Source organism: Hylobates moloch, unplaced genomic scaffold (assembly GCF_009828535.3).
Source record: "Hylobates moloch isolate HMO894 unplaced genomic scaffold, HMol_V3 SCAFFOLD_22, whole genome shotgun sequence".
NCBI lineage: Eukaryota > Metazoa > Chordata > Mammalia > Primates > Hylobatidae > Hylobates > Hylobates moloch.
This window is the reverse complement of record NW_026652297.1, coordinates 6,554,718-6,568,601: the sequence shown is the minus strand read 5'-3', so window position 1 is coordinate 6,568,601 and position 13,884 is coordinate 6,554,718. Positions and strand designations below refer to the sequence as shown.

General features: G+C 36.2%; 1 protein-coding gene across 3 annotated transcripts in view; it reads left to right on the top strand.

The window, feature by feature from the left end:
• Window positions 1-13,045, top strand: part of DIPK2A (divergent protein kinase domain 2A) — a 24,192-nt gene extending 11,147 nt beyond the window's left edge. The window contains exons 1-4 of one of the 3 annotated variants that reach the window (XM_032144045.2): window positions 4,167-6,080; window positions 8,386-8,445; window positions 9,029-9,332; window positions 12,659-13,045. In XM_032144045.2, the coding sequence (XP_031999936.1) occupies window positions 9,086-9,332; window positions 12,659-12,990 (579 nt within the window). In that variant the 5' untranslated portion in view covers window positions 4,167-6,080; window positions 8,386-8,445; window positions 9,029-9,085 and the 3' untranslated portion in view covers window positions 12,991-13,045. The other 2 variants (XM_058433589.1, XM_032144042.2) reach the window with 2 other exon arrangements.
• The last annotated feature ends 839 nt before the right edge of the window (window positions 13,046-13,884 follow it).

The window sequence follows — 13,884 nt, the reverse complement described above, 5'->3', positions numbered from 1 at the left end:
AAGCAGGGGTTGCAATCCTAGTCTCTGGTAAAACAGACCTTAAACCAACAAAGATCATAAAAGACAAGGGCATTACATCATGGTAAGCGGATCAGTGCAACAAGAAGAGCTAACTATATATACATGCTCCCAGTACCAGGAACACCTAGTTTCATAAAGTAAGTTCTTAGAGACCTACAAAGAGACTTAGACTCCCACACAATAATAGTGGGAGACTAACACCCCACTGTCAATATTAGACAAACGAGACAGAAAATTAGCAAAGATATTCAGGACTTGAACTCAGCTCTGGACCAAGTGGACCTAATAGACATCTACAGAACTCTCCACCGCAAATCAACAGAATACACATTCTTCTCAGCATTGTATTGCACTTATTCTAAAATAGTAAAACACTCATCAGCAAATGCAAAAGAATGAAAATCATGACAAACAGTCTCTTAGACCACAGTGCAATCAAATTAAAATTCAGGATTAAGAAACTCACTCAAAACCACACAACTACATGGAAACTGAACAACCTGCTCTGGAATGACTACTGGGTAAATAATACAATTAAGGCAGAAGTACATAAGTTATTTGAAACCAATGAGAACAAAGACACAACATACCAGAATCTCTGGGACACAGCTAAAGCAGTGTTTAGAGGGAAATTTATAGCATTAAATGCCCACAGGAGAAAACAAGGTGTAAAATTGACATCCTAACATTGCAATTAAAAGAACTAGAGAAGCAACAACAAACAAATTCAAAAGCTAGCAGAAGACAAGAAATAACCAAAATCAGAGCAGAACTGAAGGGGAGATAGAGACACGCAAAACCCTTAAAAAAAAAATCAATGAATCCAGGAGCTGGTTTTTTGAAAAGATTAAAAAAAAATAGACCACTAGCAATACAAACTACCATCAGAGAATACTATAAACACCTCTATGCAAATAAACTAGAAGATCTAGAAGAAATGAATAAATACCTGGACAGATATACCCTCCCAAGAAGAAATCAGGGAGAAGCCAAATCCCTGAATAGACCAATAACAAGTTCTGAAATTGAGGCAGTAATTAATAGCCTACCAACCAAAAAAAAGTCCAGGACCACACGGATTCACAGCCGAATTCTACCAGAGGTACAAAGAAGACCTGGTACAATTTCTTCTAAAACTATTCCAAACAATAGGAAATGAGGGACTCCTCCCTAACTCATTTTATGAGGCCAGCATCATCCTGATACCAAAACCTGGCAGAGACACACACAAAAAAATTTCAAGCCAGTACTCCTGATGAACAACAATGCGAAAATCCTCAATAAAATATGGGCAAACTGAATCCAGCAGCACATCAAAAAGCTTATCCACCATGATCAAGTGGGCTTCAACCCTGGGATGCAAGGCTGGTTCAACATACGCAAATCAATAAACGTAATCCATCACATAAACAGAGCCAATGACAAAAATCACATGATTATCTCAATAGATTCAGAAAAGGCATCTGATAAAATTCAGCACCTCTTCATGCTAAAAACTCTCGATAAACTTGGTATTGATGGAAGGTGTCTCAAAATAATAAGAGCTGTTTATGACAAACCCACAGCCAATATCATACTGAATGGGTAAAAGCTGGAAGCATTCCCTTTGAAAACTGGCACAAGACAAGGATGCCCTCTCTCACCTTTCCTATTCAACATACTGTTGGAAGTTCTGGCCAGGGCGATCAGGCAAGAGAAAGAAAAAGGGTATTCAAATAGGAAGAAAGGAAGTCAAATTGTCTCTGTTTGCAGATGACATGATTGTATAGTTAGAAAACTCCATCGTCTCACCCCAAAATCTCCTTAAACTGATAAGCAACTTCAGCAAAGTCTCAGGATACAAAATCAAAATCAATGTGCAAAAATCACAGGCATTCCTATACACTAACAATAGACAAACAGAGCCAAATCATGAGTGAACTCCCATTCACAGTTGCTACAAGGAGAATAAAATACCTAGAAGTACAACTTACAAGGGATGTGAAGGACCTCTTGAAGGAGAACTAACAAACCACTGGTCAGGGAAATCAGAGAGGACACAAACAAATGGAAAAACGTTCCATGCTTGTGGATAGGAAAAATCAATACTGTAAAAATGGACACACTGCCCAAAGTAATTTATAGATTCAATGCTATGCCCATCAAGCTACCTTTGACTTTTTTCACAGAATTAGAAAAAACTACTTTAAATTTCATGTGGAACCAAAAAAAGAGCCCTTATAGCCAAGATAATGCTAAGTAAAAAGAACAAAGCTGGATGCATCGTGCTACCTGACTTCAAATTATACTATGAGGCTACAGTAACTAAAAAAGCATGGTACTGGTACCAAAACAGATATATAGACCAATGGAACAGAACAGAGGCCTCAGAAATAATGCCACACATCTACAACCATCTGATCTTTGACAAAACTGACAAAAATAAGCAATGGGTAAAGGATTCCTTATTTAATCAATGGTCTTGGGAAAACTGGCTAGCCATATGCAGAAAACTGAAACTGAGCCCCTTCCTTACACCTTATAAGAAATTAACTCAAGATGGATTAAACACTTAAAGATAAGGCCTAAAACCGTAAAAACCCTAGAAGAAAACCTAGGGTAATACCATTCAGGACATAGGTGTGGGCAAAGATTTCATGACTAAAACACCAAAAGCAATGGCAACAAACGCCAAAATTGACAAATGGGATCTAATTAAACTAAAGAGCTTCTGCACAGCAAAAGAAACTATTATCAGAGTGAACAGGCAACCTACAGAATGGGAGAAAATTTTTGCAATCTGTCCATCTGACAAAGGGCTAATATCCAGAGCCTACAAGGAACTTAAACATACAAGAATAAAACAACCCCATCAAAAAGAGGATGAAGGGTATGAACAGACCCTTCTCAAAAGAAGACATTTATGGTCGGGCGTGGTGGCTCATGCCTGTAATCCCAGCACTTTGGGAGGCTGAGGTGGGCAGATCACGAGGTCAAGAGATCGAGACCATCCTGGCTAAAATGGTGAAACCCTGTCTCTACTAAAAATACAAAAATGAGCTGGGCGTGGTGGCACACGCCCTACAAAGACTTGGAATCAACCCAAATGTCCATGAATGATAGACGGGATAAAGAAAATGTAACACATATACACCATGGAATACTATGCAGCCATAAAAAAGGATGCGTTCATGTACTTTGCAGGGACAGGGATGAAGCTGGAAACCATCATTCTCAGCAAATTAACGCAGGAACAGAAAACCAAACACCGCATGTTCTGACTCAAAAGTGGGAGTTGAACAATGAGGACACATGGACACAGGGAGGGAAACATCACCCATGAGGGCCTTTCGGGGGTGTGGGGGGTTGGGGGAGGGATAGCATTAGGAGAAATAACTAATATAGATTACAAGTTGATGGGTACAGCAAACCACCATGGCACGTATATACCTACATAACAAACCTGAGTGTTCTGCACATGTATCCCAGAACTTAAAGTATAATAATAAAAAAAGTGTAAATACTTTGGTAAATAATTCCTTATTACGTAGTATTGAATGTACAAAGTACGTATCTTTTTTCTTTGATCCTTAGATTGCCCTGATGAATATGGTGATACAAATATTCCAGTTTTACAGAGGAAAAAACCAAAGCTCAGAGAAGTTGCTGCTTTGCCATCATTATAGCTAGTAAGATGTAGGGGTGGAAGGGACTTCAAAATCTAGCATTGTCATTTAAGGTTCATTATTCTACTTGTATACTATTTTGGCTTTTAAATATAGACATTTTATGAAATATTGTATTCCTATAAAGAGTATAAAGTATCCAAATTTTCCAGTCTTTAATATCGATTATATACATTATATATCACCTTCTCTTAAGGCGAACTTAGTGGTTTTGTTTCTGAAATCTTGGCTTTAAGATACTGTCAGTGCATACAATATTGTTATTAGTATTATTTGAGTTGTATGCTATCCAAGAAGTAGGTTGTGGTTTTGTTACCAAATTTAAAAAAGATGCGTAGACTGATTGATATTACATTTCAAATTCACAACAAATTTTGCTTTGAAAATTAAAAGTGAAAGTATTTAATATTTTTTTCAGCTCTTAGCAGTTAACCATGCTGTTTTCCTAAAGACATCTTCTTTAGTTATTACCAACTTAATTTAAAAAAATACAATTATGGAAAAGTAAATATATAATTGTTTTGGGTCTTTGTACAACCTTTAACTAATATTTACTTTAAAAAATTTTACGTATTACACTTTATGACATACATTCAATCTTGATTAAAAGCCTTGCAAAATTAAGTGACGTGCCTCCAATCCAGTTAGAATTGATATCATTCTAAATTTAAATGTTCCTTTTTTCAGTTGCAAAGTGTTTGTACATTTTTTTCAGTTGTAAATAATTTATTAAAATCACACTTTATTTTATTAGTTTAAACTATATGCTTGTGCTAGACAATTTGAAAAATCTGATTTTTAAATTTTGTTTTAAACAGAAAAATGTAGACCTTAGCAGTAAACTTTCTATCCTACCTAATGTGTTTTATGCACTGTGGGAGTTTGGTAATCAGGAATAAGTATCCTACCTAATGTGTTTTATGCACTGTGGGAGTTTGGTAATCAGGAATAAGTAATTTTCATACTGCTTGATATATTTAACAAATCCAAGTTCTAACGTATATAAATTTTGTCTCTCAAATTCTGCTTGACCATGGTAATTTGCTTCTCAGCCAGAATTGCATTAAATGCAAATTACAAATATTTTGGCTTTCCTTGAGGATTTGCTTTGGACTACAGTGTGTTCGATAGAATTGTATTATAGATAATGAAATCTGACTTTTGATTAGACAATGAAAAGTTCTTGTCATCTGAGCAAATGGTGTGAATTCATTGATTAAAGTTCTTCCAAAAGATTAGGTAGCAAACTATATGAAAGAACTATAGTGCTCTTCTTAAAATGAGGCATAACAGAGTTTCAGTTTACATTGTTAGAAAGCACTCTATGAATGTAGAGTTGCTCAATGTGACATTTACTCATATATGTTACCTTCTTCTATGGGGGACTTGGGTAATGAAGTGTGGTTTTGACTACCATTTGTCAGTTGGAAAGGTTCCAAAAACAAGGAAGCATTTGTACATGTGCAGATGTTGGCCCGATTCTTCTTTTCTCCTGTTGCCAAGGACTATTTTATTTTCACAAAGATATGTTTGTATCTGTTCTACGATATGGCATGTGAATAATATACCAGTAGTGTATGGAGGAGTTTTTTGTTTTACTTTTTGCATGACACAACTATGTAATCTTATATATTTATTATTTTAGTGCTTTCGTTTTTATGTCAGGGTCTTTATACACGAATGTTTCTGGGAAATAGTTAAGTCTTTTGTAATTGTCTAATGAAAATTTCAAGATCACAGAGGTATTTTAAATTGGGGAGAATAGCTGAGAGTGGTGTTTGGTTCCTCAACAGTTTTTGTACTGCATATTGGACACGAGTAATCTCTTTTTCTGATTCCCAAAATAAATTTTAAAATTCTCAGGCAAGGCACAAAATTAGAAATGTGTTTACCTCTTATTTCTAAAGAACCAGTAGATATGATCTAACTAAAAAATGGAATCAATTAAATTACTATAATTAATGATTCATATATAAGTTTTTCATTTACATAATTAGGATTTCATCACAAAGCTGCAATATTAAAATTTAAGAGAAAAAGATTATATACACAAAGAACAAGTACAGCCATTGTGCATCGTTATAGTTGAAAGGGAGCAATTGAAATTGGGTAATTATGGATGAAATATAATTCTTAATTTGTTTTTTGTTTTAAAGTTGATAAAAATTTTAATGCAAGAATATTATTGAGTTGTGACAATTTTATAAAGCTCAAGGCAAAATTGATATTGCCTGTTTTTCTAAGAGATAACAAAAATAGGAGCCTCATTTTGTGGTCACTAAATGTACGTAGATTGTTCAGTTTCTAGCAATAGAGTATTGACACAGGCATGCCTTGGAGATATTGAGAGTTCAGTTCCAGACCACCTCAATAAAGCAAACATCGTGATAAAAGGTGAGTCACGTGAATTTCTTGGTTTCCCAGTGCATATAGAAGTTCTGTTTACATTGTACTGTAGTCTACTAAGTATGTAAGCATTATGTCTAAAAAATATATACATACCTTAGTTAAAAATACTTTTTGGCTAAAGAATGTGAATGAATCATCTGAGCCAAATCTGCAGTGAATTGTGGTGGAGGGTCTTGCCTCCATGTTGATGGCTGCTGACTGATCAGGGTGGCTATGACAGTTATTTCTTAAAATAAAATGACAGTGTAGTTGGCCGCATTAATCGACTCTTCCTTTCATGAAGGATTTTTCTGTAGCTTGCCATGTTTTTCATAGCATTTTACCCACTGTAGAATTTCTTTCAAAATTGGAGTCAGTACTCTCAAACTCTACTGCTGTTTGTCAACTAAGTTTATGACATATCTAGGGCCTTTGTTGTCATTTCACCAATATTCACAGCATCTTCACCAGGAGTAGATTCCATCTCAAGAAACCACTTTCTTTGCTCATCCATAGGAATCAACTCCTCTTCTGTTCAAGTTTGATCATGAGATTACAGTAGTTTAGTGTCTGCATCTTCAGTCTCCACTTCTAATTGTGGTTCTCTTGCTGTTTTCACTGTATCTGTAGTTACTTCCTCCACTACAGTCTTGAGCCCCTCAAAGTTATCCATGGGGTTTAGAATCAACTACTTCCAAACTCAGTTAATGTTGATATTTTGACCTCCTCCCATGAATCACAGATACACTTAATAGCATCTAGAATGGCAAATTATTTTCAGAAGATTTTCAATTTACTTTTCCCAGATCCATTAGAGGAATTACTATGTATGGCAGCAATAGCCTTACAAAATGTATTTCTTAAATAATAAGACATGAAAGTTGAGATTACTCCTTGATCTGTGGGCTGCAGAATGGATGTTGTGTTAGCAGGCGTGAAAACAACATGAATCTCCTTGCACATCCCTATCAGAGCTTTTGAGTAGCTAGGTGCATTGTCAATGAGCAATCATGTTTCAAAAGGAATCTTTTTTTTCTAAGCAGTAGATCTCAATGGTGGGCTTAAAATATTTAGTAAAGGATGCTGTAAACCATTGTGCATTCATGCAGGCTTTCTTGTTCCATAGATAGAGCACAGGCAAATCAATTTAGCATCATTCTTAAGTGTTCTGGGATTTTTGGAATGGTAAACGATCATTGGCTTCAATTTAAAGTCACCAGCTGCATTAACCCCTAACAAGAGAGTCTACCTTTGCTTTGAAGCTTTGAAGCCAGGCATTGACTTCTCCGCTCTAGTTGTGAAAGTCCTAAGGAGCATTTTCTTCCAATAGAAGGCTGTTTCATCTACATTGAAAATGTGTTGATTAGTCACTTTCATTGACTGTCTTAGCTAGATCTTCTGGATAATTTGCTATGGTTTTTATATCAGCACTTGCTGCTTCTCCTTGCACTTTTATATTATGGCGATGAATTTGTTCCTTAAACTGCATTAACCAACCTCTGCTAGCTTCAAACTTTTCTTCTGAACTCTGAGCCTTCATAGAATTGAGGAGAGTTGGGTTCTTGTTCTGGATTAGGTATTGGCTTAAGGGACTGATTTGATCTTTTGCCCAGATCACTAAAACATTCTCCCTATTAGCAATAAGGCTGTTTTGCTTTCTTAACATTTGTGTGTTCACTGGCGTAGCACTTCTAATTTCTTTTGATAATATTTCCCTTGCATTCACAGCTTGGCTGTTTGGGTTAAGAAGCCTAGCTTTCTGCCTATCTCAGTTTTAGATGTGCCTTTCTCACTATGCCTACCTATTGTTTCTAGCTTTTGATTTCAAATGAGAGACCTGTAACTCTTTTCATTTGCACACTTAAAGGCCATAGTAGGATTAAGAGGCTTAATTTCAATATTGTTGTGTCTCAGGCCCGAGAAGAGGCCTCCCTGTTCCCTGGGGACGGCTAGTCGGTGGAGCAGTCAGAACACACACATTTATTCCTTTTTTTCTCTAATGTTCATTTTCTAGTTACGTATTTTAGCAGTGGAAAGTAATCTTAGATAAAGCCTGTTATTTTACTTAAGGTGAAAATGAGTGTTCATGGTCATGGAACACTTTTCTTTTGATTTAGGATGATAATCCTCCCAGTGGTTTTAAAATCCATTAGAAAACCTTGCTAAGATAAGAATAATTTTGAGGCTGGGCCAAGGAGAACAGAAAATATGGCTGGGAAAGGGAAACAAGATGAACTTGGACCAGATGTGCTCAGAGTGGAGGTTGCATTAATAGGATATCAGTTTGTCCCTTCTCAACCTTTGGATGTAGGGTGAAAGACACCTCTCAAGAATCTTTCCCTGAATTCCACCCCACCTGCTTCCTGACTAGGTAAGGCCCCTACTAAATGCTCCCCTGGGACCTGCACCACTGCTTAGTACCTGACACTTTTCATATTCATAATTATTTGTTTGGTGTCTGCATGCTCTTCTAAAATAAAAGCCCATGGCTAAATGGAGACTGTTTGGTTCACCCTTAATTGCCACCGTAACACAGTGCCTGATGCCTGGTAAATAACTGCTGGTTAATAGGCTGCAGTGCTATCAGTTTAAATAAAAGGATTGGTTGATTACATTTACACAAGTGAAGAAGATAAGGGAAAGCATAAATACTTTTAGATTTGGTAATAAAGACAGTATCTTCCCTCTTATTGATCAATTTGGTTCTTAGATTTTGATAAGCAATACTTGTCATCCTATTTTAGCTTTATAATGTAAAGTTCTCTATTTAAATTTTTTTCAGGTCCATAGTACTGGTATGAGGTAGGAAAAAATGAAGTTAATCTCTAATAAACTGTTGAATGTAATAAGAAAATCCAAAGTCATTCCTAGTAGCAATCTCTACTGAAAGGATCTGAGGATAGACCTAGGATATATTCATCAGAATCTCTTATAATAAGATAATTCTTTTGTAGAGTTTTCCGTCTGATGAAGGTTGGCCATTTGCAAAGTATCTTGGAGCTTGTGGAAGAATGGTGGCTGTAAATTATGTTGGAGAAGAACTGTGGAGTTACTTTAATGCGCCATGGGAAAAACGAGTTGACCTCGCTTGGCAATTAATGGAAATAGCGGAACAGCTTACAAACAATGACTTTGAATTTGCACTCTACCTCCTGGACGTCAGCTTTGACAATTTTGCAGTTGGTCCTAGAGATGGGAAGGTAATCATTGTGGATGCTGAAAATGTTTTGGTTGCTGACAAAAGATTAATTAGACAAAGTAAGTATATAATTTTAAGATTTTTTTCTACTCATTTTTTCCTATGTCAAAATAATGTTTATACTTGTATGAAATAAAGCCTTGAATTTCCTCCTTAGATGGCAACTTTAAGAGTCTTTCTTTGCTTTATATAACCACTGTGAATAAACAAATACAGATACTGTTTGACTTACTGGGGGTTACATCTTGATAAACCTGGTGTAAGTTGAAAATACTGTTATTTGAAATATATCTAACCTACGGGACATCATAGCTTAGTCTTGCCTACCTCAGACATACCCAGAACGCTTACATTAGCCTAAAGTTGGGGGAAATTGTGTAAAACAAAGCCTATTTTATAATAAACTGTTGAATGTAATTATATTCATGTAATATATTGAATTCTATATTGAAAGTGAAAAACAGAATGGTTGTATGGGTTCTTGAAATATGATTTGTACTTTATTTTTTTTACCATTTTGATGATTCCTGGCACTGCAGCTCTGAGTTTGGTTTGACATTCTGATTATTACATCTCACCCAAAACTTTCCTCTCCATTTATTTTTGAGTTCTTCACGGGATAGATGGGTAGTGTCTGAAGTGTTTTGAAAATTAAATGCCACAGAAGTTTTAAAGCATCAAGTACAAAGCCTGTAGGTCTAGAACCAAAGGGTTGTTGCTCCATGGTGAGGGTTTTATATTTTTTAATCCTCTCTTTACCCCTCATAAAAGTAATATGAGTATCTTTTGACAAACAAAGGCTGAAAATGTATGGCACCTGGGGAAAAGTTTATGTGACAGCCATATATTAGGTTGACATTTACCTTCTGCATGATCTTGGCATGATCCTATTAAATACTTGATTTTTCCCACTCCCTTTTTCAGATTTCATACTTACCAGACTACTTTCTGATTATTTCTTGACTTGCCATGTAGATCCTCCTACAGGAAATGAACACCCTGCTGGAGTATTCTACTCTCTGTTTACCTCTTCCTACATCTGTGAATATTGTAGCAGTGTATACTATGCTTTCTTTTTTAAAGTGTACACAAGCAGGTGGTTTTTAGTATGTTCATAGAGTTGTGCAATTTTCCTAAGCTTAAAAAAATTATTTCAGTGTTTGTAACAATAATTTTTTATAATTCATTTTATGCAGACATTCCTGGAATAATTGTCACTAATTCCTGACCTTAGATGAATCCAACCATATAGCTTCTGTATTCTTGCATTTCATACAGTGAGCGTTGCTCTAGTGCTGCTTTAACTGTCGTCATTTCTCTTCAGATGTCTCATGGGTCCTCTAAATAGCCACTTTGCAAAAGTCTCTGTCTATTCATTTACTTTCTTTTCTTTCCACTTTCTAGTAAATGACCTTTATTTTATTTCTTCACAGGGAAATTGAGATTTTGCTGTGGCAACTCCCTCAGTGTCCTTCGTCGTCTAAACCTCATTAAAACAACAACAGATAGATTTTTCTTTGAGAACTTGTTACATCAATTATCTTCTTCAGTGTCCCACCTCCTTCCTTTAATATCCAACTTCTCTTGCTTCCCTATAAAAAGTATATATAAGACTCTTCTGCTTCTCCTTGCTTGCCCACTGTTTTTAAAAGTATTTATTGCCTTTCTGCTTCCTCAGCCTCTGTTGATTCCTTAGTCCATTAAAACCTGACGTAGACCTCTGCCTTGCCATTAGCAACCACCTAATTGGCAAATTTGTGACGTGATTGTGACTAGTATCAACTTCTCGAAGTTGTTTCCTCCTTTGGAATAGTAACCTTCCTTCTTTTGGAATAGTAATCTTCAAAAAACATTAACTTACTACTCCTTTGCTTAAATGGTTTTAATGACTTCCCATTGTTCTTGAAGTAAAATCCAAACACCTTACCAGGGCATAATCTGTAATCTGTGTGATTTGGCCCTCTTCTGATTCTTTTTTTTTTTTTTTTCTTTTTTGAGACAGGGTCTCTGTCACCCAGGCTGGAGTGCAGTGGTGTGATCATGGCTCACTGCAGCCTGGACCTCCCTGGCTCAAGTGATCCTCCTGCCTCAGCCTCCCAAGTAGCTGGGACTACAGGCACATACCACCATACCTGGCTAATTTTTTAATTTTTTGTAGAGGTGGGATCTCGCAATGTTGCCTAGACTGGTCTCAAACTTGTGGGCTCAAGCAGTCCTCCCACCTTGGCTTCTCAAAGTGCTGGGATTACAGATGTGAGCCACCCCGCCCAGCCTGTGTATGTATGTATTTTTCGAGTGCTTCATTTTTAATACCCCTCTGTCTGTTGCCCTCGGTGCTTCTGCTACAATGGCCTTTTGTTTTCCTGAATAAATTGGCCCACTTCTGGGCATTCCCATGTGCAGTTTCCTCTTCCAAAAATGTCTCTTTCTTCTTCCATATACAGATAGCTATTTGTTTTTCAAGCCTTGGCTCCTTCAAGTACACGTGTGCTTATGTATTCTCAATATGCCTATTATCCCTCTTACCTCAAAATCGTAAGTTTCAAGTCTAGTTCTAGTTGCATATATGACATGCCCACCTAATACCTTATAGCTCCTTTATATTTATTTTGTTTATATATAAAATATTGACACTATTATGGCAATTTTACATACCTTGTCATCCAATTAGAACCTTAAACTTTACCCATATACTTACTTATTTTTGCCTGAAATGTTTCTCCAATCTGGCTTTTCATTCTGGGCCATCTATAGTTGCTCTCATGATCTTAATCCTTCCAATCTTCAGCCCAGAGTTATCTTTCTATAAAATAAATTATGGTCGTGATTATACAAGTTACGACCTATTTCTCTAGCATCACCTGTATCTCCTTGCCAACTACGATTCTCACACTCTAGCCACAGTGAACTTATTGCTTCGTGAACCAAATGGACCAATCCCTTACATCCATGCCTTTCCATATACTGTGTCCTGAACCTAGAATGCTATTTTTTCCTAGTTTCTTTTCAGATTTGTTTTCTTCTAAGACCTAAATCAGATGTTCTCCTTTTTGCAGCCTTCTACAGCCCCAGGGACAAGTGCTAATTTAATTCCCCACTATTCCTGTAGCATTGTGTCATATTTATGGCACTTTCTGTGTATGATGGAAAGTCGCTAGACTAAACCTGTAAGTGGTAGGGACCTTTCTGAATCTTTCTGCCTAGCATTGGTGGGCTCCCAGTGAATGTTTGTATGAATTTATATATTTAAATGTTTATGGTTATAATATACTTTTACCTAAAAGTGTAGAACAAATACTATTAATTAGTGAAATATTCTATTTTTGGAAGCAATGAAAACCATTTAAAAATTTTTTTTCTACTTCTGCTTTTCCTCCTTTCACAGATAAACCTGAAAATTGGGATGTATGGTATGAAAGCAAGTTTGATGACTGTGATAAGGAGGCTTGCTTATCATTTTCAAAAGAAATTCTTTGTGCTCGTGCCACTGTGGACCACAATTACTATGCTGTTTGTCAGAACCTCTTATCCAGACATGCCACCTGGCGTGGCACTTCTGGAGGACTCCTTCATGATCCACCAAGTGAAATTGCCAAAGATGGCCGGCTCGAGGCCTTGCTGGATGAGTGTGCCAACCCAAAGAAGCGGTATGGCAGATTCCAGGCTGCAAAAGAACTGCGTGAATACCTAGCACAATTAAGTAACAACGTGAGGTAGTCTATGGTGAACTTTTCTTTTTTTCTCCGTTTAAACAGCACTGGCTAAAACTAAACCACCAAAAAACTGTCTGAAAAAATGAAATCTGGAAGTATTACATTCAGAGGATGATAAACCTGCACTGATAGATCTTAATGTTAACATCCATCAAAATAAGACATTACTTCAAAAATCACATGATGCTTCTGCAAATAAGTATGTTCTTACACTTTGGAGGCTTGAGCCGTCATCAGCTGCTCCCCACTACCCCGGAATGCTTCAGTGGATTAATGAATATTGTTAAGCTATTGGAAATGAGTCTGATAGTACATTGGTTTGTGTATCAAAGGGTACTTCGTACTTCGTTTGCATTTGCTATCATGATTTTGTGAATCTCTTGCATTTACTTTGAATGTCAAGTCAGATTGGCCTGTTTTATAGGCCCCTTTTTCCTTCTGATGTGTAGGGCTTTTTCCCATTTTTTTTTAATTAAATTTTGGAAATTCAGGTTACTGTAGGTGTTCATTTAAATTTTTACTAGTTCTCATTCAGTGCTATTTGGTACATATTTACTGTTAGGGCAGGATTCCCAGGTTTACTGTGTTTTTTTTTTTTTAAAGAAAGCTAAATATTACATTATGTAAATACTTCTTTTCACCAACTTCTGTAGTTTCACCATTGCATGGTGTCATTTCAGGTTATTTAACAGTTATATCCCTCTATGCCAATAATTACAAGTGTACACTAAACATGAAGTTTGGCATATGTTGCAAAATGTCATTTTATCTTTTCTAAAGGCTTTAAGAATATACTAGAATCTATATATTGATGTTAATTTTGATTCAGAAAAAAATACAACCCAGTATCTAAAAAGTGTTAACTAGTCCAAGATAATAATGCATATGCCAAAGAAAT